The sequence below is a fragment of the Antechinus flavipes genome, chromosome 4 (genome assembly GCF_016432865.1).
Source record: "Antechinus flavipes isolate AdamAnt ecotype Samford, QLD, Australia chromosome 4, AdamAnt_v2, whole genome shotgun sequence".
In the NCBI taxonomy this organism is placed as follows: Eukaryota; Metazoa; Chordata; class Mammalia; order Dasyuromorphia; family Dasyuridae; genus Antechinus; species Antechinus flavipes.
This window is the reverse complement of record NC_067401.1, coordinates 474777775-474802017: the sequence shown is the minus strand read 5'-3', so window position 1 is coordinate 474802017 and position 24243 is coordinate 474777775. Positions and strand designations below refer to the sequence as shown.

General features: G+C 43.0%; 1 protein-coding gene across 5 annotated transcripts in view; it reads left to right on the top strand.

The window, feature by feature from the left end:
* OSBPL9 (oxysterol binding protein like 9) overlaps window positions 1-24243 on the top strand; it is a 134849-nt gene that overhangs the window by 20945 nt on the left and 89661 nt on the right. For all 5 annotated transcript variants that reach the window (XM_051999711.1, XM_051999708.1, XM_051999707.1 and 2 more), the window contains exon 2: window positions 1695-1745. In XM_051999711.1, the coding sequence (XP_051855671.1) occupies window positions 1695-1745 (51 nt within the window). The remainder of the gene's footprint in view (window positions 1-1694; window positions 1746-24243) is intronic.

Here is a 24243-nt window from a genome sequence, read left to right as displayed (position 1 = left end):
CTGAACAGTCCCCCAGCTGTGCTCTTCCTTGCCCACCTTAGGATCTTGATTCTCTTGGATAATGTCCTATCTTCTGTTGTCTGACCAGTAGAAACCCTTCCTATCACTCAGAGCTGCTTCTCTGATGCTTTTGCCCCTTAGCATTCCCTTTCACTCAGAAACTATTCTTTATTTCTCATAGATCTTTACACCTTGTGTATTCTATTTGGGAGAAAGAAGACTTGTATAGAAATAAGCTCCTTGGGGTTGGGACAATAGTATTTATTTTTATAGACTGTGAGAGGTGCCTAGGAGAGCGTGAATGATTTGCTAAGGTCACACACTTTGTATACTTATTAGTGAGGCTTGAATTCAGGTCTTGTCTCTAAGGCCAGCTCTATCTACTAGGTCAGGCTTCATCTTTCATGTAATATTTGATGAGGTTCGGGGCAGGGCAGAGAATTGTGGGAACCCCCTCTGGTCGGCCCCCAGGGCCTTCGTAAAAGAACTTGTGAACCCGAAAAGTTAGACTGGCCAAAGAAGTTTATTGTTGGAAGCGAGAAGCCAGCCTTTGCTAGGACTTCCTCAGAGGCAAAGTAAAGTTCCTAGCAGAGAAATCCCAACAGAGAAGGGTGTGTTCCTGTTAGGGAAATAGGTGAGAGAGCTAAAGAGGGATCAATGCTGAAAAGAGAATGTCCTGTCAGCGGGCAGAGGATTCTTGAAGGCAAGTCTGCAAGAGAGAGGTTCCTTGACATGATTCCTGCTTTTGGCCCTCTACAAGGAATGAGCCCCAAGTTGCCCTTTCTTATAAATTGAGACTTTAGCTAGGGGCTGGGTGCAGGTTGAGTTGAAATCTTGGCGAATTGAATAGAAGTTTTCCATTTGAATGAATGTCTCTATACTAATCTCCAACTTAATAAGAGGTGAATAGAAATCTAGATCTCCAGCTCTAGCTAAGTTGGTCCTGGACTCAACTAGTCCCACCCAGATAACAGAATGAAACCACTTTATCTTGATTCCCTAGGACGTGTCTCTCAGGGGAGAGCTTCTCCCAGGGTTCAGGAGTTTCTTAAGTGTTTCCCCCCAAAGTCAAAGAGAAAGACAATTTCAGTGTTCCCCACATCACATTCAGTAGATGTTAAAGAATGAACTTCTACAGATATTAGTTTTATACCCTGAAAAGTTTTGGATTTTCTTGTCTTATAATTCACTCATTTTTCTGGCAGGGTGTGTGGAAATCCAGCCAATTGAGATCTGGTTCATTTGAGCTTTGATTGAAATTTTACTATAATGGCATTGTACAAGTCTTAAAATTGTTGGAGATTTGAGATCTAAGCTCTAGCGCTGTCCCTGCTTGACACCGGCATCCCTGGACCTGTATTTTCAAGTGTCTGAGCCTTATTAGTTTAGTCCTTTGTAAACTAGGAATCTCACAGGGTTGTTACGAGGAAAGCGCCTTGTAAAAATATTAAAACAGCTACAAAAAGCATCCCATACACACAAGAGTAGTTTCAAATACTAATTTTTAATTTCTTTGTCTTTTGTAAATTTGGTGGGGAAGGGGGGATAGCAATATACAACTCTAAAATCTTGTCTTTTCATCTCAAGATATTTCTAAAAAAATTATAGTAAAAAATAAAATCTTGCTCATAATAACAGGCTAAATTTTATTTGTAATACAAATATTTTATGATATGTTTTTGTTTTTCTTTCAGTCCAAGGACAAAATGATGAGAGGTTCCCGAAGAGGCTGTGTTAGACTCAGAGTAAGTAGCTTTCTTTCTCTCATTCTTTCTTTTTTTTTTTTTCCCCTGGGAAAGCCATGTTTCAGAGAATACTAAAAAATGAATGTTTTGGATGCTCTGATTTCAGAGCATTTTGTCAAGTCCTCTCTACCCTTCCCCTCAGATGCCCCTTCATTGTAGACAGGCCCTCCAAATTGGCTGCAAATGTTTTTCATTATCACTTTAACATCTGTCATCTGGGTCCATTATACTTTCTCTCATAGCTCTTTGTTTCTCTTTTCCATCTTCTTTTAGGCTTAGTGTCATATCAGTTTTCACACCAAGATGCTAGACTCTAAGATGAGTATGATCAGGCAGATGAGACTTCAGATTGAACCCTTCAAAGGGAGGAAAAAAAAGATGCTTTCAGATATCTTAAAAGAACTACCTTCAGATTTAACATCCATCTTTGGTGATGGTCATGTGGCTCATTGAGTATCCTCAGATGTACCCATGACTTTGAAAGGCTGTTATCCTGGTCATTTCTTTCATTCATTGATCTTAATAAACTCTTTTTGTATACAGTAGGTGTTTAATAAATGTTTGTTCACTTTAATGTTTCTTGAAATGTATACCAAATCATCTTGGTGAGAATAAATTTCCCCAAACTTTATGCCATAGAGCAGTGGTTCTCAAAGTATGGTCCAGAGCAGCCTGGGAATCTCTGAAATCCTTTCAGAGAGTCTACAAATTCATAATTAGTTTTTATTTTTAATGTGATCAATATCTATAATTATAACCCACATAAAGAAAAACTCTTTGGACAGCTCCTCGATCATTTTTAATAGAATAAAGATATTGAGAACAAAAGTTTGAGGACCACTGCCATAGAGGGTGGGAGCATGACCCTTGAACCTGAGATGAATCAGTCACAATAAATATCTATTAAGCACCATCTGTATGCCAGGCATTGGGCTAAACTGAGAGTCAAAAATTGGGTTTGAGTTCAGGATCAGCCACTCACCAGCCATGTGACCCTCGCCAAGCCCCTTCCCTCTGTGCTTAGAAGTGAGTGTCATAACTCTCCTCGTAGGGTTGGGAAGGAATACTTGTAAAATGAAGCGTTGTTTCAGTGGAGGCCACCTGGTTCTCTCCTTGATGGGCCATCGGCAAGGTGGGGGGACTCTGGAACCTAAGGAGCGGCATTATGTCCCGGGGAGCGAGTGCTCGATTTGGAGCCCGGGGAGCTGGGTTTTGAGCTTTGTCACTTACTTTGTGGGCCTCTGTTTTCTCCTGTTTGCTCAGTGATATGAAGAGGAGGGACTACGTGGCTTTTAGCTTCCATGACCTCGTGGTCTAGCAAATGAACAAAGAGAGTAAAAGATTATTGGAAGGCAGACTTACTGATATACTGCAAGTGGAGCTTCAAATCGGGCCCCCCTGGTTCTAGAAAAGAATTGGAAATTAGCAGTTTGCTCACAAAACTACTAAAATGTCCTTACCCAAGAAGGCTGCTTTTATTTCTGGGCTTACAGTCCAGCTGGATGAGAAGGCCCCACAGCCACCCAGACCTTCCCAGCAGGACTGTCTGTGGGAGCAGAGACCTGGAAGCAGTGGAGGCCACTTGACTGGGAACCAACATGAGGGAATATGGCCATCCCAGAGAAAGCATAGATGCCAGGAATGCAGAGAAACTTGAATGATTTGTATGAATTAATGAATAGCGCTCTGAGAGAGCCAGGAGAGCACCGGGCAGCCATGTCCACCAGAGTAAAAGACAGGCATTGAGATCCGTGACGTGATCGCCCTCGATGCTCCAGGAACTTCTCCTGGAATGAGGCCCACAGTTATTGTCTTTAACTGCCCCTTGTTCCATGGGAGGGGGCAGGTGGGGAAAACTCCAAATGACCCTCAAGGCATTTCTGACCCTTTATTTTAAGAGAAAGATTACAGGGGTAACAATGAGCAGACCTTTAGATCTCAGTAGAATTTGATGAGAGAACTGACCATTTCCTTTGCGTTGCGGTTCTCTCTCCCTGGGATTACTCAGGCAAGGACCAGCCGACTACCCGAGGAGGCTCAGAGGAGGGTTCCTTCGTTAGGTGCCAGGCTGATCTGGATCCCTTCCAAATGTTCATAGAACCCTTGTTTGCCAAGCAGGCCCTTTGGCAGGCGTGTATTGGCTGGAAAGAATCAGGCTCGAGAAGCAGTACCAAAGGGCCTCTCGGGTAGATGGTGCCTGGAAAGGTGATGGGGCAGGGGTGAGAGCAGGAGATGGAGAAGGGCTTGGAGGAGCGAGATTGAGCTGAGGCGCTGAAGAGGGCTTCCAGCAGACCCTGGGTCTCTGACGCTCGCTGCTTCCACATCTCCCAAGTTCCTTCTGAGGCTTAGGTCCGGCTTTTTTAAAACTTCCTTCAGTGGGCTCTTCAGATTCCTAAAGACACCTATGGATATCTGGAAGGGTCCTTGGACAGTCCTTGCTCCATCTTCCTCTTCCCCTAAGGGGTACACAGGAAAATTGATGGAGGGGAGAAGCCCTAGTTTCCGAGGTCACCTAGCCTCGCCCCCGCATCCTTGGGCAATACCGCTGAATCCCAGATCAATGGGGCGGTTTAGAAAGGGAGAATGTGCAGAGAGGGAAGACGTGAGCCCACGTTTTCCGACTCCTGGTAAAGGCCTGTTTCCTCTGCAGCACACTACCCCTGCCTCTCTGTGCTCTGCAATGGCTCTGGCTTCTTAAAGACTTTTCTAGGAGTTTGCAAGCGTGGGTGGGTTCTACTCTGCCATGAGAGCTTCACCATGGGCACCAGTGGCCCCCAAAGGTCAGCCATCAGCCGATGACCCTTCAGACTGCAGAGATTCAGGATGGAAGCAGGGATTTCCTTCTGTTTTCTTGGGAGGTAGTCTCCATGTTCCCAGATAGGTCTGTATGCTTCATGAGGAAAGGAAAACTTTGCCTTTCCTTAGTATCCCAGGCCCCAGTCTAGTGCCTGTGCTTGGAGAATAAATGTTTTTAAAAAGTCATTAGCTAAATAATAATATTTATTATAGTAAATAAACAGAAGAAATAATGCTGAACAAAATAAAAATTCAGGAAAAAAACTAAACTAACTTTCTCTAATAACTCTTTTTGCTTTGACTTTGGTTTTGCCTGCTTATTATCCCTTGACCTCTTTAGATTTCAGTTTCCTTGCCTAGACAATGAGAACAATAACAGTATTTATGTTCCCTTTCTTCTGAGAGAGAGTCATAAAAACCCAGGGAGGAAAGAAGTGTCTGCAGGGTTTGGTGCTCCCAAGGCCAAGGGGAAAGAGCCCTCAGAGAAGACCCATCAGATTTCACCAGAAGAGACTCTTGCTAACCTTGGAGAGAGCCAGGGTGTCCAAGTAGGAGATGGTTGCAGCCATCACTCAGCCGGGAACGCCCCTCCTTTTCTTTTGGGAATGTCTTATGAGACCTTAGCTGAGCTTGACTGTCCTGCCTTCTGCCACTGGCTTGTTCAGCAGCTTTGACTTCTGTGCTCCTTCTTTCCTTATAGCTCTCCGCTCAGCAGCACATGTTCTTTTCCTTCCTCCAATAGTATTTTATTTTTCCAGATACATGTAAAGAGTTTTCAGCATCCGTTTTTGTAAGACTTTGTGTTCTAAATTTTTCTCCCTCTCTCCCTTATCTCCTCCCACTCCAAGAAAGCAAACAATCTGATATAGTATATATACAGTCCTGTAAAAGATATTTCCATATTGGCCATGCTGTACAAGAAAAATCAGACCAGAAGGGGGGAAACCACGAGAAAGAAAACAAACCAAAAAAGTTAAAATACTGTGTTTTGAACCACATTCACTCCCCATGGTTCTTACTCTGGATGCTTTTGGCATTTTCCATTCCAAGTTCCTTGGAACTACCTCGAAGCACGCCATTGTTGAGAAGAGCCAAGTCCATCATATCATCAGGTACAGTGTTTTCCCGGCTCTGCCTGCTTCACTCAGCATCAGTTCACGTAGGTCTTTCCGGACTGTTCTGAGACCAGCCTTGAGCAGCACACTTTCTACTGAGGTCACAGGGAATAGTGGGAAGGCCCATGTGGCTGTGCCCCAGAAACTCCAGCGTCGGCCGTCAGGAGCCGGGGCAGGTGACGCCTCTGCTTTCTGGTTCTCAATAATACTGAGCCCCGTTTTCTCTGGCGTTCTGGCGTGTACGTGGCCTTCATTTTCAGATCTGTCCCTCCCCTTCCCGTCTCCCCAGAGAAACTTCTCAAAAGGGGGAGGGGGGAAGCATTCACCAGAACTAACCCAGCAGCCTAGTCTGGTGGTGAGAGAATATGGGAAAAGTCTTTAGAAAAACGAAGTTCTCTGGTTTTCTGCTGTTGTTCTCCTGGGGTGGCTAGTGGTTCAGCCTGGGATAGAGCCTGGGACCTGGAGTCTGGGAGAGGAGTTCGAATCCCGCCTCTCCTGCTTCCTGTGACTGGCTCATTGGACTGGGGTCCCTGGGCAAGATGCTTCAATTCTCTTCGCCTCGGCGCTCTCATTTGTAATACGAAGAGAACAACAGCACCGACCTCCCAGGGAGGTAAAATGAGACTATTTGCAGAATGCTTTGCCAAGGGCCGTCACCTGTGACGGGATCCCTGCGACTTTATCATGTGTCGTCAGTGTCACCCCATTGTCTTGGGCCCCTATGATGGAGTGCTTATTAAACGCCGTGCTCCAGGCCTGGTGCTGGGGACGAAGGTGCAGAGAGGAGCCAGAGCAAACCGGTTATCCCTGCCCCTCCTCCCAAGGAGCGGACAGTCTGATGGGGGAGCGAGCTGACATCAGCGGGGAGGGGGGGAGGGAGGGAGGCCAGGACCCGGGGAGAGAAGGCACCTGCAGGATGCAACATGAGCAGCCTGGGGCTGACCCAAAGGGAGGCCTGGAGAGATCATCTTCCATGGGGGAAAAAAAGGAGCTTTTATTTTTATTTCTTTAGGGCCAAAGTTGGTCAATATGGACACCAAAATATTCCTTTTTTTTTTTTTTTTTTTTTGGGCTGGGGGAACCAAGGAAGAATTCTTTTCATTTCCCTTGTCCTGTCTTTGGTCTGCTGGTTCTGTCAGCTGGCTTCTGCCTCAGTTCGTGGGAGTCTTCCCAGAAGCCTCCCCGCCATTGTAGCGCTCTTTCTCTTCATTTTATTGTTTCATTGCATTCACGCACCACCATTTGTTTAGCTCTTGCCCAGCCACTGTCACCTAGACCAGGGCTTTGTTTCTCCCCCCACTTGTGACCCTTTTCACCTGAGAAATTTTGATGTGGCCTCTGGTATATAGGTCTGTAAATTAGGTGTGCAAATCACACTTGTATGATGATAAATCATAATTTTGGGGCTCCCACGTTCAGTTACAAGATCCCATATGGGGTTGTGACTCCCAGTTTTAAGAAGCTGGGTGCCAGACTGCTGCAGGCCTCTTGGCCTCTCGAATCCTCTCAGCATATTCCCCTGGCACACTCCCCTGCCAGGGTCAGGACAAATGCCTTTTTGGCATCTAAAGCCCTTTACAACCTGACTCCAGCTAGGTGCCCATTGTGGGCCTGCCCTGTGCTGGACACTGAGGGTACAAGACAAAGAACAGGCCCTTCTGGCAAGAAGCTGACATTGTGGTGGTGATGGCGAGTCTCTGCCCGAGGTGCCCGTGTGCACCCGCTGGCCTTCCAGACTGATGCCTCTTGAGGGCCCAGCCCCTTTTCCTCCCTTGTTTTTGTTCCGCACAATACCCAGTCTCTCCCCTTGGGCCCTTGCCCAGACTGCCCCTCCATGCTCGTGCCCTCCTGCTCCTTACTTCCCCGTATTACAATCCTTAGCATCCATTGAAATGCAGCTTGCACTGCTTCTGAGCGAGCTCTCCCTCTTCCTCATTACCTGGCATTTACTGTGAGTTCTGCCTGTTCTCATGTGTGCAGGCCGGCTTCCCTGTTTGGACCTTTCAGGCAAGGACTAGCATTTTTAGCTTTTATGGCCCTGGGGAAATTCCTGTTGACTTACCATTCCAGCCTCTTGGGACATTACTCTCCCCCCCCCCCCCTCCCCCCCGCCAACCATACTGGCCTTCTCTGTTCTCATGCGACAGCAGCCATCTCTCTTCTACAGGCCTTTGCACTGGCCAGCCTGGTTACTTCATCCTTACCACTACCACAAAAGCCCCTTCTCTTTTAAGACCCAGGAAGGTAGCTCCAGTGTTCAGAGCCCTGGACCTGGGAGCAAAGAGACTTGAGTTCAGATGTAGCTGTAGACATCTAGAAATTCTGTGATCCCCCAGGCAAGATCCCCCAGCTGACTCTTCTCTACCTTGGTTTTCTTAACTCTGAAATGGGAATAATCATAATGCTTCCTCCCAAGTTGTTGTGAAAATCAAATGAGATAATCTGTATCAAACTCTTAGTAAACTTTTTTTTTTTTTTTTTTTGCTGAGGCAACTGGAGCTAAGTGCCTTGCTCAGGGTCACACAGCTAGGAAGTGTGAAGTGTCTGAGGCCAGATTTGAACTCAGGTCCTCCTGACTTGAGGCTGGTGCTCTAACCACTGCACCATCTAGCTGCCCCTTTTTACCAACTTTAACATTAAATAATATTATTATTGTTACATGAAGCCTTTCCTGATCCCCACCACTGCTAGTGCCTTCCCTCCTAAACCTTAGGTAACCACTTTTTAACATTTTTGTATGTGTGTGTTTGTATACACAAATATCTATGTATATGTTTCTGTGTCTGTATATGTATATTTCTACTTCTTGTTTCCCCAGTATAATGTAAAGGGCTTACAAGTAGGTTTTCATTCTTTGTCCAGAATTTCCAATTACATTTTTAACATCTGCTGTTTTGTTTTCTTTTTAAATTTTGAGTTCCAAATTCTATAGTTCTGGACTAGGAACATAGTAGGCACTTAATGGATGCTTGTTTTTCCCTCCATTTAATAGTGTTCTATTTTTTTTTCCAATAAAAGTAAAGATAGTTTTCAAGATTCATTTTTGTAAGATTTTGAATTGCAAATTTTTCTTCTTCCTGCCCCAAGACAATCTGATATAGGCTTTGCATACAATCATGTTAAACATATTTCCATATTAATCATGTTGTGAAAGAATCAAAATAAAAGAAATTAGGCACAAGAAAGAAAAAACAGAAAACAGATTTTTTTTTTAAAGTAAAAACAGTATGCTTTGATTTATATTCAAGACTCCATGCTTCTTTTTCTGGATAGGAGGGATAGCATTTTCTATCATAAGTCTGTTGGAATTGTCTTGGATCATTATTGCTGAGAAGAGCTAAGTCGGCCATAGTTGATCATCACATAATCTCGGTGTTACTGGGTATAATGTTCTCCTGGGCTCATTTGTGCTCACTTCACTCAGCATCAGTTCACGTGAGTATTTCCAGGTTTTTCTGAAATCTGCCTGCTCATCATTTCTTATAAAACAACCGTGTTCCATTACATTCATATACCACAATTTGTTCAGTCATTCCCCAATTGATGGACATCCCCTAACTTTCCAATTCTTTGCAATCTCAAAAACAGCTGCTATAAAATATTATTGCACATATGGGTCCTTTCCCTCCTTTAAGATCTCTTTGGGATACAGGCCCAGTAGAGACACTGCTTGGATCAAAGGTCATGCACCTTGATAGCCCTTTGGGTAGAGTTTGCTTTCCAGAATGGCTGAATCAGTTCACAACTCCATCAGCAGTGCATAAGTACCTCAGTTTCCCTACTCCAGCATTTGTCATTTCCTTTTTCTGTCTAGATGCTTGTTTTTTGATTAATCCGTAGCTTAGGCCGTCCCTGAAATGCAGTGGGTCCTGATGACAGAAATCCTGCAAGCTGTGGCCGAGCGAGGTGACCGGGATAGTAGAGGTGGGGATTCATTCTCTAGGTTGGATGTTGTGATCTGTAAACTTTTCTAGGTCCTGGGAAATCATATTGGCCTTACAGGCCAGAAAAGCCTCCAGCGGTAGCTGGAGGAAGAGAAAACTAAGCAGTCGTCCTTTGGATTGTATCAAAAAGACATTCATGAAATTATCCAAGCCTGCATTGATCATTACAGGACCACACAATTGTTTTAAGAAGTGTGTTCTTAACATAAAGTCAAAAATTTCAAAGGAATTAATGGGGAAAAATGCAAACAAAAATGGCCTAGCTGTACCAGATCTAAAACTGTATTATGAAGCAATGGTCATCAAGACCATTTAGAACTGGCTAAGAAATAGAATAGTCAATCAGTGGAGTAGGTTAGGTACATAAGACACAATAATCAATAACTGTAGTAATCTAGTATTTTACAAAGCCAGAGAGCCCAGCTTTTGGGATAAGAACTCACTATTTGACAAAAATTGTTGGGAAAATTGGAACTTACTATGGCAGAAACTAGACATTTACCAGCACCTAATATTCTATACCAAGATAAAGTCAAAATGCTTTCTTGATTTGGACATAAAGAGTGGGTACTATAAGCAAATTAAGAGAACAAGGGATAGTCTACCACTCAGATCTGAAGAAGGAAGGAATTTAAGGTCAAAGAGGAACTAGAGAATATTATAAAATGCAAAATGGATAATTTTGATTATATTAAATTAAAATTGTACAAACAAAACCAATGCAGCATGATTAGAAGGGAAACGTAAAACTGGGGGAAAACATTACATCTAAGAGTTCTGATAAAGTCCTCATTTCTGAAATATAGGGAATTAATTCAAATTTATCAAGAATACAAACCATTCTCCAGTTGATAAATGGTCAAAGAATATGAACAGACAATTTTCAGATGAAATTAAAGTCAATTCTAGTCATAGGAAAAAATGCTCTAAATCACTAATGATTAGAGAAAAGCAGATTAAGACAACTCTGAGGTACCATTACATACCTCTCAGATTGGCTAAGGTGACATGAAAAGATAATGATGAATGTTGGAGGGGATGTGGGAAAACTGAGACACCAATGCATTGAGAGTAGAGCTGTGAACTAATCCAACTATTCTGGAGATCAATTTGGAACTATTTCCAAAAGGCTATGAAACTGCTTATCCTTTGATCCAGTAGTGTCACATTGGGTCTATATCCCAAAGGAATTACAAAAAAGGGAAAAGGACTCACATGTGAAAAAAAATACTTGCAGTAGCAAGCAGTAGCAAGGAACTGGAAATAGAATGGATGCCCAACAGTTGGGGAATGGCTGAATAAGTTATGGTGTAATGAATGTTATGGAATATTATTGTTCTATAAAAAACCATCATCAGGGTGATTTCAGAAAGGCCTGGAAAGACTTACACGAATGGATGCTGAGTGAAATGAGCAGAATCAAGAGAACATTGCACACAGCAACAAAAAGATTATACGATGATCAATTCTGATGGATGTGGCTCTTTTCAACAGTGAGGTGATTTAGACCAAATCCAATAGACTTGTGATGGAGAGAGCCCTCTGCATCCAGAAAGAGGTCTATGGAGCTTGAATGTATCTCACAATACAGTACTTTCATCTTTTTGGGTTTTGTTTGCTTTTTCTTTTTGATCTGATTTTTCTTGCGCAGCATGATAAATGTGGAAATATGTTTAAAAGAATTGCACATGTTTAACGTATTGGATTATTTGCTGTCTAGGAAAGGGAAAGAAGGGAGAAAAATTTGGAACACAAGGTTTTGCAAGGATGAATGTTGAAAACGATCTTTATGTATTTTGAAAATAAAAAGCTATTATCAAAAGGAAAAAAAAAAGTCTGTTTTTAGGTCAAAGTGTGTATCTTACTCTTTTAGCCTTGGATTTATCATGTACTTCCAGGATGCTGGGAGTGGGTGTGAGGAGAGGGATCACATCCAAGTTTTGTGGTGCTATATGTGTCAAAACAGCTTTTTTTGAAGACTTTTTTCATTTTGCAATTTGTTGTTACACTTTTTTCCTATTCATGTGTCAGAGACCTTTTGTTTTGATACTGGGATTCTCTCCACTGCTGAGCTCAAATAACTTATACTTGGCCATGTAGCATGTCGGTGTCAGAGGTGGGGTGGGAATCCAGATTTTCCTCATTTCAACACCAGATGACTACCCTTGCAGTTGTATTTCAGTGTCAGAATTTCTTGTAATTTGAGTTGTAGCCTGAAGTCATATGTATGTGGACATGCAGAAATCATTTGGTTATGCTATACCGTGGTACATGTGGTGATTTTCACATAAAAAGCACTTGATAAATGATTGAAATGGTTGAATGAAAACGGTTGAATTAAACTCCTAAATGGTTTTGAATAGAAGTTCTGAGGTTGTGTTCCAAGTTATCAGGTGAATTTTAGATAATTCTGGCCTAAGGTTTATTGCTTTGGAGTAGTAAAAAATTCTGATTTAGTGCATAAAATTAGTTTAAACAGAAATTTCTCTTACACTTTTCTTTTTTTAAGGTTTTAGTTTTGGGGCAGTTTTCCACATGCTACACTACATTATTCTTCAGTTAATAGAGATTTGGGCCCCTATTGTCCTTGACCTTTTCTCAACCCTTGTGAACTCAGCCTACTATGTACTAATTTTTTTTCCTCTAAAAAGTATGAGTTTAATATAAAACAAAATTACTGAAGCAAGTTCATGTCTCTTAAGCATAAAATATCAGCAGAGTGGCGGGGTATCTGTTTTACTGCTAGAGGAATATGAACTATTTAAAGATGGAGACTGTTTTTCCCTTTTTTCTTCTTTTTTCTTTTGAATTTTTCTCCTTTTCCTTTTCTTTCTTCTGGGATTTGTTTCTTTTGTTTTAAAATATCTTCAAACTAGATGGAAAAGACCTTTTCCTTTTTAGTTTAATTTTCTGTTACTTATTTTCTTCTTCCTCATTTGTATCTGAACTATCTTTTGAAGGAAGCTAGGATTCCAAGTGCACTTCACAATATATTACGTTTGGGAAAACAGACTCCACTCCACGAGCTCTGGGCTCAGCCGCCAGTGATGGGGGCAGCCACAGGATCGCACTGCCCGGCCCCCGGGTTTGGGGTCAGAACCTTTCCCAGCTCGGCTCTTCCCCATCTTTCCAGCCTTTGTAGCTTTAGATTCCTCTCCCTTGTGACTTCCTGCGCTCCTGTCTCGGTGACCTAGGCCTTCCTGCGCTCCCATCCCTGGGCTTTTCCCCGGCAAGCCCTCCTGGCTGGAATGCATGGCTTCCCGGCTTCCTTCTGTTCTTGCCCCCCCACCCCCCCTTTCTTTCTGTAGAGGCCTCTCCTGGGCACCCTGGGCAATGTGTTCCTTCTGAGTGCTCCTTCTCCCTACTCTCTGGAAGCAGCTCTTTGTGTCTTGTTGCCCCCCCGAAAGCTCCTGGAAGGGAGGGGCAGAGTTCTTTCTCTGTAGCCCTGGCACCTACCACAGCCTCAGGCACCGAGTAAATAATAAAGGCCTGTTAGGGGTCTGAGGTAAGGCTGACTTTTGGGGGTAGTGAGATCTCTCGGTTTCAAATCCTCCCATTTCTAGGCTCCCCAAAGCAGAAGGTGATTGCTCCTAAGGGCTCTGCTTGGAGGATGCCCACGTTTGGACTTGCTGGGGAGCTCAGAGGTCACCTCGTCTAGTCCTAGCCAGGAGCCAAAGGCCAGATGTGGGTCACATTTGGGCTTGACCTCCCCCTCGGGCGCTCTGTGAGTGACCCTGGGCAAGTGCCCGCCTCCCTGTGGACCACGAATGCCTCCTCTGCAGGAGAAGGCCAAGGTGGCCTCCAGGAGGGCCTGTCAGGCCCCTTCCAGCTCCGACGGCTGCTGCAGCATTCTCAGTTTCTGGGGGACTGAGCCCACGGCAGCGGAGCTGGGGCCTTTGACTCCTAGGACCCCCCTTTTTCCGGCCTGTTTCTCCAGTATGTGTGGGTACTCCTAGGATTAGTGAAGTTGAGAGTCATTTAGAAGAATGAGTAAATCCAGGCCTGAGTACAGATCCCGAGTTTGGAGTCCATCGAGTCCGGCCCTCTCGCTTTAGAAATGGGAAACCCCAGCCTTAGATCCCACCCATAGGAGAGCAGAGCTGGAGATTGCCCCTGAGGTCTTTGAGCCCAAATCTAGAGTTCTTTCACTTGCAGGGATTTGTTCAGATGGAGAGGAAACCGGGGTCATTTGTTGTAGTAATTTATTCTCTTAAGTAATTGTACTTGCTCCGGGAATACTCTAGATGGCAGTGATTAGATAGTTTGGGCTTTATGCTCAGAGAAATGGACTTTCTAAACTTAATCTTGCACGTGGCAAACTTTTTTCCTTTTAATTTATTTCTATAATTAGACTTTGACATAACCCACAGACCTGAAATTATAAACCATAATCTACACATATAATTTGATTATTTAGGAATATAGATTGGTATTACCTAGTCACTAATAGTAACCATGGACCCATTGTATAGCCTTGCCAAATCTCCAGCAAGTCCTAAACTAGAAAATGTGAACAAGATGGAGAGGATTCTGGGAAGATGGTGGAGTAAGTCTGAGAACTTTTGGCTCTCCAGAAAAAGACAGAATATTGCATCAGAGAGAATGTAGAGCAGGCTTGCACCATGTCAGATGGTCCCAAATCCAAAGAACTTCATAAGGACTTTAAAAATAAGAGAGATTGAGGAAAAATTAGGAGAAGAAAACTGGGAGCAATTCAAGAAAATTATGAAAAAGTCAACCAACTTGAAATAGAGAACCAAGAACTGAAGAAAAGAATTCCCTAAAAACTAGAATTGGGCAAAGGGAAACTGATGATGTTCTAAAACACACACAATAAAACACAATCAAAAGAATGAAAAAGTAGAAATGAATATGAGAGTTAGGTTAAAGCAGTTCTTTTCCAAACTTTACCTAATACGACCTCTGGAAATACCTGACCTCTGGGGCCCAGATTAGGGCCCAGTGAAGGGCAGATGCTTCCAGGCCAACTCTGTGGAATCAACAACAACCAGCCTGGGGCAATCTGCTGGGGTAGCCAGCCTCTGATTTAGAAACTTTCATCTTTGGGACTCTGATGGCAGAGGAGGAGAAGACTCAAAGACTGGTATGGCCAAGCACAGTTGTGCTGACCAGACCCAGAGCCAGGGTGTGGTAGGGAGTGACTCTAGCTGTGGCTTAGCAGTGGAGAGGAGGGCCCAGGATTGAGCCTCAGAACAGACCTCAGAAAATAACAGTAAGAAGGACGTGGGGCATTATTCTCTAGACCTTAAGACAGGAACTCTATCATACCAATAACTGCTAAAAATGAAAAAATTAAAAATGAGCTAGCAAAGGAGAAAAAACCCAGCCATAGACAGCTACTATGAGGATGGAGAAGATCAGAGTTCATATTCACGTGAAGATAATGGAACTAAAAATAACACTCCTTTTTCAATGAGGAATGTCAAATAAGACCCAAAAGTTTCTTAGAAGAACTTTACAGGGGCAGCTAGATGGTGCAGTGGATAGAGCACCAGCCCTGGATTCAGGAGGACCTGAGTTCAAATCTGCTCTCAGACACTTTGACAGTTCCTAGCTGTGTGACCCTGGGCAAGTCACTTAACCTTAATTGCCTCAGCATAAAAAAATAAAATAAAATAAAATAAAATAAGGAAAAAAAAAAGAACTTTACAAGGACTTTAAAAATCAACTAAGAGATTGAGGAAAAAATCCGAAAAAGAAAATTTAAGATCAGTCAAGAAAATTATGAAAAGAAAGTCAACCAACTTGAAATAGAGAACCAAAAACTTAAGAAATAATTCCTTGAAAACTAGAATTGGGCAAAAGGAAATTCATGATGTTCTAAAATACAATCAAAAGAATGAGAAAAATAGAAAAGAATGTGAGATCTCATCAGAAAAATAATTGATCTAGAGAACAGAATTGATGAAGAAAAACAAACCTAAGAATAGTTGAAATTTATGTCTGAAAATTATGATTAAAAAAAGATTCTTGAAACAGTAGTACAATAAATTACTCCATTAAAATTGCCCTGAAGTTCTAGAACAAGAAAGCAAAGCAGATACAGAAAAATCTGCCATTCACCACCTAAAGGAGATCTCAGGAGCAGGAATTATCATAGCCAAATTTCAAAGCTCCCAGGTTAAGGAGAAATATTGGAAGCAACAAGAAAAAAATTAGTTTTAAATATTGTGGAGCTACCATGAGAATTATACAAGACTTAACAACTCCAATGCTGAAGGATCATAGGCCTTAGAATACTATATTTCATAGAGCAAAAGAGCTGGGATTATAACCAATAGTAATTTACCCAGCCAAGTTAAGTATAATCCTAAATGGGAGTGAGGGGAGAAACCATTTAATGAAGTGAAAAACTTTCTGGTTTTTGTGACAAAAACAGAACTGAAGGAAAAATCTGACATGCTATCTAGGAGAAATATAAATGTTAATGACCAATTCTAAGAGACCCAGTATGGTCAAATCATTTATTTCCTATATATGGAAATATCTGTTCTTTTTATGATAACCATTTTTATTTGGGTGGTTTGAAAGAAAGGCTTGGGTTGAGCTGAGTATGAGTAATTATTCTAAAATAAAACTCCAGGGAGAAATAAAAAGGAGCAATTATTTCATACAAATGAGGCAAAAAGGAAAAATTGATACAGAATAAGTTAGTAGAGGGGATGGTGGTGTTAAAGCCTTACTTTCACTGGAAATGGGTTAAAGAGAGAGCAATGTATATATGTAGATATAGATATATTTGTAAGAGTAAAAAAGTTTTCTAAATTCAGAAAAATAAGAGGACAAGGAAATAGCGTAGGAGAAGAGGATGAGGAAGGGATTATTGGAGGGATAGATAAGTTAAGGGAATAGGAGGGAAAGATAAAAATAGAGGAGTGAGAAAGAGAAACTAGGAAGGAGAGAACTACACAAGGAGCAATTTAGAATGTGAATGGGATGAATTTATCTGTAAATTTAGTATATTAAAATTTTGAACTCAATATTTATTGCTTTCAGGAAATGTTATGAAAATGAGAGACATAAAATAAAGATCAGGAATAGAATTTATGATGTAAAAATAGTATGGGGTGATAATCATGATCTGGGACAAAGTTAAACTAAAATAGATTTAATCAAAAGAAAAGACAGGGAAACTACACCATATGTTAATCATATTACTTGGTATTGTTTTATTTATATTGTGTATTTATTTATATTGAGAAAAATAGGGAATGATCCGGGGAGGAAGAAGTAGCTAGTCACCTTCAGAAAAACAAGACAACTGAAAAAAAGCATGGGATGGTCTTACATATATGTACATGAATGTACGTGAGCATGATTATAAATATCTATTGTATGCATATATAGAGAGAGATATGTACATTCATAGAGGAGTGTGTGTGTGTGTGTGTGTGTGTGTGTTATATATATTCACGCTTAATTGTAACCTTGGGGTGGGGGTGAGAGAAGAAGGGAAGAAAATAAAGTAAAAAATACACAACAGAGAACTTAGTGAAAACAAGGAAGCAAAGAAAAGTTGGACAGCTCTGAACACCATGTGCAGTATTTATTACTAGAGACTCTTAAAATGGAAATTTATTACTTTATATTTTGAATCCCCTCATATTTTGCTATACACATGACAAATTTTTCATTTCAGATTTTGTATTTAAGCTTAAAATTTTATGGGGGCAGCTGGGCGGTACAGTGGATAGAGCACCAGCCCTGAAGTCAGGAGGACCTGATTTCAAATCTGGCCTCAGACACGTTTACTACTTTCTAGCTGTGTGACCCTGGGCAAGTCACTTAACCCCAATTGCCTCAGGGGGGAAAAAGTTTAAAATTTTAAAAAGATTTTTAAAAAGAAAGAAAATTGAGAACCCTCCAAAAAATATGAAAAAGATTATTTCCCACAAAAAGGATTTGCACGTTGTGTATGTTAATGTCACAAGAAAGTTATAGGGAAGTGGGGACTTAATGTCCCCAAAGACTCACACGTGACCAGAGCAGCACAAGGTGCACAGGCCAGGAGGGGGAGGCTGTGAGTAGGATTTGGGATGATTATGGATTATTATCTGAGTTAGCCAGTTTTCATGAGGTCCTTGTGTGCTCGGCCCAGGGCTACGGAGGCAGAGGAGGCCATGTCGGTGTATACGCAATGCCCAGGTACACAACTGCCCTTCCACGAGGCAGGGGTGGGTCCAGGTGTGCGCACCTGAAGGTCAGAGAGAAGGGGCGGACAGGAGGGCCTGGGATCGCGCCTGCCCACGGCCAGAAGGGCCGCCTCTTCCTGGGAGACAAGGGATGCTGAGACTTCAGAGGGAGAGGAGCCGAGGAAGGAGCCCCGAGGAAGTTCCTGGCCAGTGATGTCCCTCGCTTCTTGAGTCTTCCTCTGAGAGGGACGGCCATTGGCGGGCTTGAGGTTGGAACAGTCTGATGTGGTGAAGGAGGACGAAGGGGGAACAAGATGCCTTGTGGCAGCCAGGACCCATTTGAGACAGTGGAACAGATTCACAGTCAGCGCCTTTTATGGTTTTCTCCCAGATTTATTCAGCATATTCAGCATGATAGGGTGACCTAAAATTCTCTTGAGAAAGATTGAGAAGCTCTCAAGAAGGAAATTCCGAGGACTTGAAGAGAAATCATTTCAGTGGGGAGGGGAGGGGAGGGAAAGGGGGCCAGCATTTATTCAGCACCTACTTTGTGCCAGGCACATGACCTCATTTGGACCTCAGCAATCCTGGGAGGGAGGTGCTGTTTCCATGTTACACTCAAGAAAATCGAGGCAGGGAGTATGTGTTTGAGATCAGATTTGAACCCAGACCCGGCTCTGTATTCCTTGCCCAGACTCAGTTTATTCATAGCCATTTAGATGGCTAAACGGTCTGGGAGCACTTTGTCAATGCAGGATTCAAAAAGAGAGAAAACGTTTCCTCCACTTGGCTCCTGGGAAAGTTCTAGGATGGGTCATTTAGAAGCATCTAGAAGAACAGTCCCTGAGAGCAGCGAGCCCTCGCCACACACAAGGGTCGTATTAATCCCGGAGATGGTGACTCAGAGACTCAGTCTGTGGGGCCGTTCTGTGGGAAAGACAATCGGAGGGCCCAGCTAGGGATAGTGGAGGGAAGCTTCCAGAGCAGCTGCCTGAGAAGGGTCCGAGCACTTCAGAGAGCCACAGCCCCTTTTACTTGGAGGATTCTAAGCACTTTCTCTTTCTGACTCATTGAAGCAAGACCAGAGTCAGGGCTGGAGTCTTCAGTGTCTGACCAAGCTCGAAGTGCTCCAGGGGCTCTGCTTCATGGTCTTTGGAACAGACTGTTCTCTGCTGCCCTTTCCAGGGATGCTTGGGGTGGACACCCCTAACCCATGATGGGTCTGAGGCCCTTCGTTACCTCAGCGTGTTTTACCAGGACGTGTTGCCTGTGCTTAGCCACGGGCAGATGAGCCCACGCCAGAGGGGCAAACTCATCCTCCTTTCCCCCTAGACTTTCTCAGTGTCTGGATGTTCACCAACCTTTCTGTCGGAGTAGCTCCCTTGTCCCACCCCCACTCTGTCGCTTCTGGGATCTTGTGGCCCTTGGTGGCCAATCACAGGCTCGGCTTAATCATTTCCTCCCCAAGATTGTTCACAAACATTGTATTCGTGGCTACCACTCTAGGGAGAGAGCTAGCCTTTGTACAGGCCTCCTGGGCAGTGAGCTGGCCCAGTTGGAGAGGGCCTCCTTCTCGTGAATTCAGATAGGCCTTGAGACATTATCTGTGCGACTCCAGACAAGTCAGTTAACTCTGTGTGCCTCAGTTTTCTCATCTGTACAATGAACCGGAGAAGGAATTGGCCAGCCACGTCAGTATCTTTGTTAAGAAAACCCCGAAGGGATCACTGACTATGACCAAAAAACAGCTGAACCACCAAAAAAGCTCGCTGTGCTAAGCACTACAACTGTGATCCGTTTGGTCCTTGCTACAACCCTGGGAGCTGGGGCTGTTATTAGCCCCTCTTTACAGTTGAGGAAACTGATGCAAACAGATTCAGTGACTTGTCCAGATCCACAGTTAGTAAGTCTCTGAGGCTGAATTTTGAGTCTTCCTGACTCCAGGCCAGCTCTCCCCACTGGGCCAGTTTGCTGCCTCTGGGCTGTGTTCTTGAACTCTCACCTTACTCCCATTTGGTTCCCTTTGTATCCAGGCTCTCCAGGCTGTCCTTCACACAACTGCCAAACTGATACTCTTCAAGTTTGGGTCTAACCGTGTTCTCTGCATAAGGAGCCCTTTAGCAGGAGCCCCAGGCTGGTTTTCTGGGATGAGCTCCTGGTACCCCCCTTTACCCACTTGGTTAAACTCATCTATTTTCTTTTTGCCTTGTGGTTTATTCCATCTCCCTCTGATTTGGCAGAAGCTGCCCTCTGATCTTGAAATGTTTGCATTTATCCTTTCCACTTGGAACTCAGTATTTATTCTTCAGGATTTGGCTCAGGAGCAGGCAGGAGGGCCTGAGATTGAGCCTGCAGGCGGAAGGGTTTGCTCTGGCCAGAAGGGCCAGTTCTTCCTGTGAGACAAGGGATGCTGTGACTTCAGAGTGAGAGGGACAGGAAAGAGCCCCGAGTAAGTTCTTGGCCAGTGATGCCCTTTGTCTCTTGAGTCTTCATGTGAGGGACGGGCCACAAAGCTTGACTGTAGTCTTTGAGGGGAGTGTCCCACCATGAATGTGCTCTCTGCTGCCGTTCAAGCGCCACAGTCTGCTGACCGCCTTCCGTCCCTCTGGCTCCTCCTGGGAGATGCACCACTGGCTTAGAGCCCTCCAGCTGACTCTTTGGGTCTCTGGGAGATGTCAGCATGAGGATCAGGGCGCGGAAAGCCCTCTGCAGCCCTTATTTCCAGGGTTATTTCTGGGTCGGCCCCACCATTCACACGTGGGCAGTCGCTCTGAGGCTCTCCCTCTTTTTCTTAGTGACCCCGGTTTCCACAGGCTTGATTACCCTCTGTATCACCAGCGCGGTGTAGTCGATAAAAAGCTGGCTTCTAACCCAGGAATACCCTGCTTGGCGCTCTGTCCCTCCGGTTCAGGCTGGGCAGCCGTCACACTGATGTCCCTACGACGCAGACATGACCGTCCAGTCCATTCTGATGCTTCTGGGATCAAACAGAAAGCCCTCAGTCACCATAGCCCAGTGCTGTCCCTGGAATCTGACCCCAGATGTTTTCGCTGGCTGCTCTCTGTGTTCAAACTCTCCTGGGCCTGGGCTTTCTTCAGGGCTCAGCTGAAGCTCCATGTTCTGCACGAACCCTTCCCAGTCTAGCCTGTCTGTCTCATTTGTCCACAGTGATTTGCATTTTGCTTTTCCCATTAGGTTGTGAGCTCCTTGAGGGCACGGGCTGTTTTTGTTGTTGTTGTTGTTTTTGGTTTTGTTTTTTTTTTGTACTTTTGTCACTTAGAATAGTGCCTCCAACTGAGTGGCTGTTCAATGAACCATAATGGACTGACTGACTATTTAAATCTGTAAATCTCTAACCTTCTGGGTATTAACTCCTAATTCTATATTTCTTGCCCTCATCTTTCTCCCAAGCTCTGGGCCGGCCTAGCCAAGTGCCCCCTGAACATTTCAAATGGGATGTCCTGTAGATATTGAGACTTGCACCTGTGTAAGACTCCTCATTCCCAGCTTGCCTTTGGGGCATCCTCACTCCTCTGCCTCCCCCCATGTGGCCAGGCTGCTGCCGGGTGTTCCATGAACATCTCTCTCCATGCACACCCCCTATTTCTCCTATCTGTTGCCTCGACTATTTCAGCTGTCTTCTGAGGGTTCTCCTGGTCTCGGGGGTGTCTCACCTTCCACATTGCCACCAGCTTTATCGTCCTTTTCTAAAACTCAGTGACCTCAGGGGCTCGTGGTCACCCCCAGAATCCAAGAGGAAATCTGTGCCTTTGAAGCCTTCCCCACCTGGCTGCAACCTGACTCTCCGTCTCTGTTGTATCATCATCCCTTCCATGCACAGATGACCTTCTGGGGGTCCTGCCTGGCCCCTCTCTGTGGTCTGCAGTTGCTCTTACGAGCTTGTAGCGCCTTCCAAAGCCCCAGTTTTCTTCAGAGCTCAGCTCAAACGCCACCTTCTACATGAAACTTTCCCTGATGTCCTTAATTGCTAGGGCCCTCTCCTCTAGATCACCTACCTCTTTATAGACATATCTTGTCTCCCTTTCCCTAAGGGCAGGAATTGTTTTTGTCTTTATATCCCTAGGACTTGTCAAGCCATGGGTTCCTGATAAATGCTTATTAGTTGATTACGGTTGATTTGTCCTTCTTAAAGAATTTATAAAATGTTTCTATTTTATAACTGCATTTTAACCTATAGAGACTGTAGTTTTGATGGGAAGTGGTAAAATTAATTTAGCATCCAGACTGGGTTAAGGAAAGAAGGGATTGAAATGATATTTATAATTCCTTTTTTGGGTGAGGGTAAACTTGATTGATGCTTTACTCTTCTTGTCGCTTCTTTTTGCCTTGTTTTTCTTAAGTGCTGCTCATTCCGAGCCATTTTCTTTTTGAAATATTTACTGTTCCTCTTCACTTTTGCACTTTTTGTCTCCTGCCTCAGTGACAAGTTTTGCTTGGTTAAAGACTTAACAAAGACTGTTTTTAAGTGCAAAAGAGACCTTAATAAATTTGAAGCTATGTTGTTGACACCTGCAATTAGTCAGTAGTGGTAATTAGATTGCCAGTTGATGGCTGATTGAATGCTGCAGTTTTCAGAATGGATCAAATGGACAAGAAATACTGTATTTGATGAATTTTCAGAGATCAGTCTAGCTAATACAGAAGAAGCACAACGTCTGAGAGTTGGAATGGGCCAGGTGTGAAAGAATATTTATTAATTATGTGACAGACAGTTATCTAGCCTCTGTTTGGACCTCCAAGGAAAGGGAGCCCAGTAAACTTTAGGATAGTTTCATTGTGCAGTTTTTTCTGACATCAGGCCCTTTTTTTTTTTTTTTTTTTTTTTTTTTTGCCATTTTGCCATTTTGCAGCTTCTGTTCTTGCTAGGTGTTTTTATGTAGAAGGTGGTACTTGAGCTGAAACTTGAAGGAAGCTAGGAATTATTTTAATTTTCTTTTCAGTTTGTTATTTATTTTAAATATCGTTTAGCATATTTTTTGGAGTTCTAAATTCTCCCAACTCTCTTCCAACCCATTGAAAAGGCAAGAAATATGATAGAATTATACATGTGAAATCATGTAAAACACATTTCCTTATTAGCCATGTTGTTAAAATAAAGTGAAAAAATCATGTTTCAGTCACAACTGAGATGCCATCAGTTCTCTGTAGGTGTTTGACATTTTTCATCTTCAGTTCTTTGAATCTTTTGTCTTGAATCGTTTTATTGATCAAAACAGCTAAACCATTTATAGTTTATCACTATACAGTATCACTGTTACTATGTACAGTGGTTCTACTCACTTCATTTTGTATTACTTCATAGAAGTCTTCCCAGGTTTTTTGAGACTATCCTGGTTGTCATTTCTTATTGCACAATAGTATTCCATCGTGGTCATAAACCACAACTTGTTTAGCCATTTACCAATTTATGGGTATCCCTTCAATTTCTAATTTTTTGCCACCACAAAAAGATGCTATTAAATGTTTTTTTTTTTTTTTTTTGCTAATAGACCCTCTTTCTCCATTTTGATCTCTTTGGGTTACAGTAGACCCTAGGACCTGGTAGTTGTGGAATCAAAGGGCAGTTTTATAGCCCTTTGGGCACAATTCCAAATTTTCCTCCAAAATGTTTGGGTCAGTTTACATTCCACCAGTTCTAGTTTTTCCACATCCCTTTCAACATTTATTATTTTTCTTTTCTGTCGTATTAGCCAATCTGATAGATATTAGATGGTACCTCAGAGTTTTCAATTTTCATTCCTTTGATCAGTAATAATGAGGAACCATTTTTTTCATATCACTATAGATGTCTTTCTTCATTGAAAATCTGCCTGTTCATGATGACCATTTATCGGTTGGGAATGGCTTGTATTTTTATAAATTTGACTTAGTTCTCTATATATTTGAGAAATAAGGCCTTTATCAGAAAAACTTGCTATAATTTTTTTTCCTCCCACTTTCCTGTTTTTCTAATCTTGGCTTCATTAGTTTTGTTTCTGCAAAAAGTTTAGTTATCCATTTTACTTCTTGTGATCCTCTCTATCTCTTGTTTAGTCATAAATTCTTCCCTTGGCCATAAATCTGACAGATAAAATTGTTCATGCTCCCCTGATTTGCTTATGATATGATTTATGTCTAAGTCATGCACCCATTTTGATCTATCTTACTATATGGTGTGAAATGTTGGTCCATAGATAGTTTCTGCCAGACTTCTTTCTAGTTATTTTTGTGAGATGGTGAGTTCTTGTCCCCAAAGCTTGAATCTTTGCATTTATCAAACGTTTGATTGCTGTTTATTTACTTCTGTGTATTGTGTACCAAATCTATCCCACTGATCCACTCGTGTGTTTCTTAGCCAGTACCAGACTGTTCTTAGGATTGCTGCTCTGTAGTACAGGAAGCTAGGGATTCTCAGCAGCAGAAGTGCGGTGGAAGTGGGTCCTGGGTGTCGGGGACAGCCAGTGCAAAGGCACTGAAGTGGAAGGTGGAG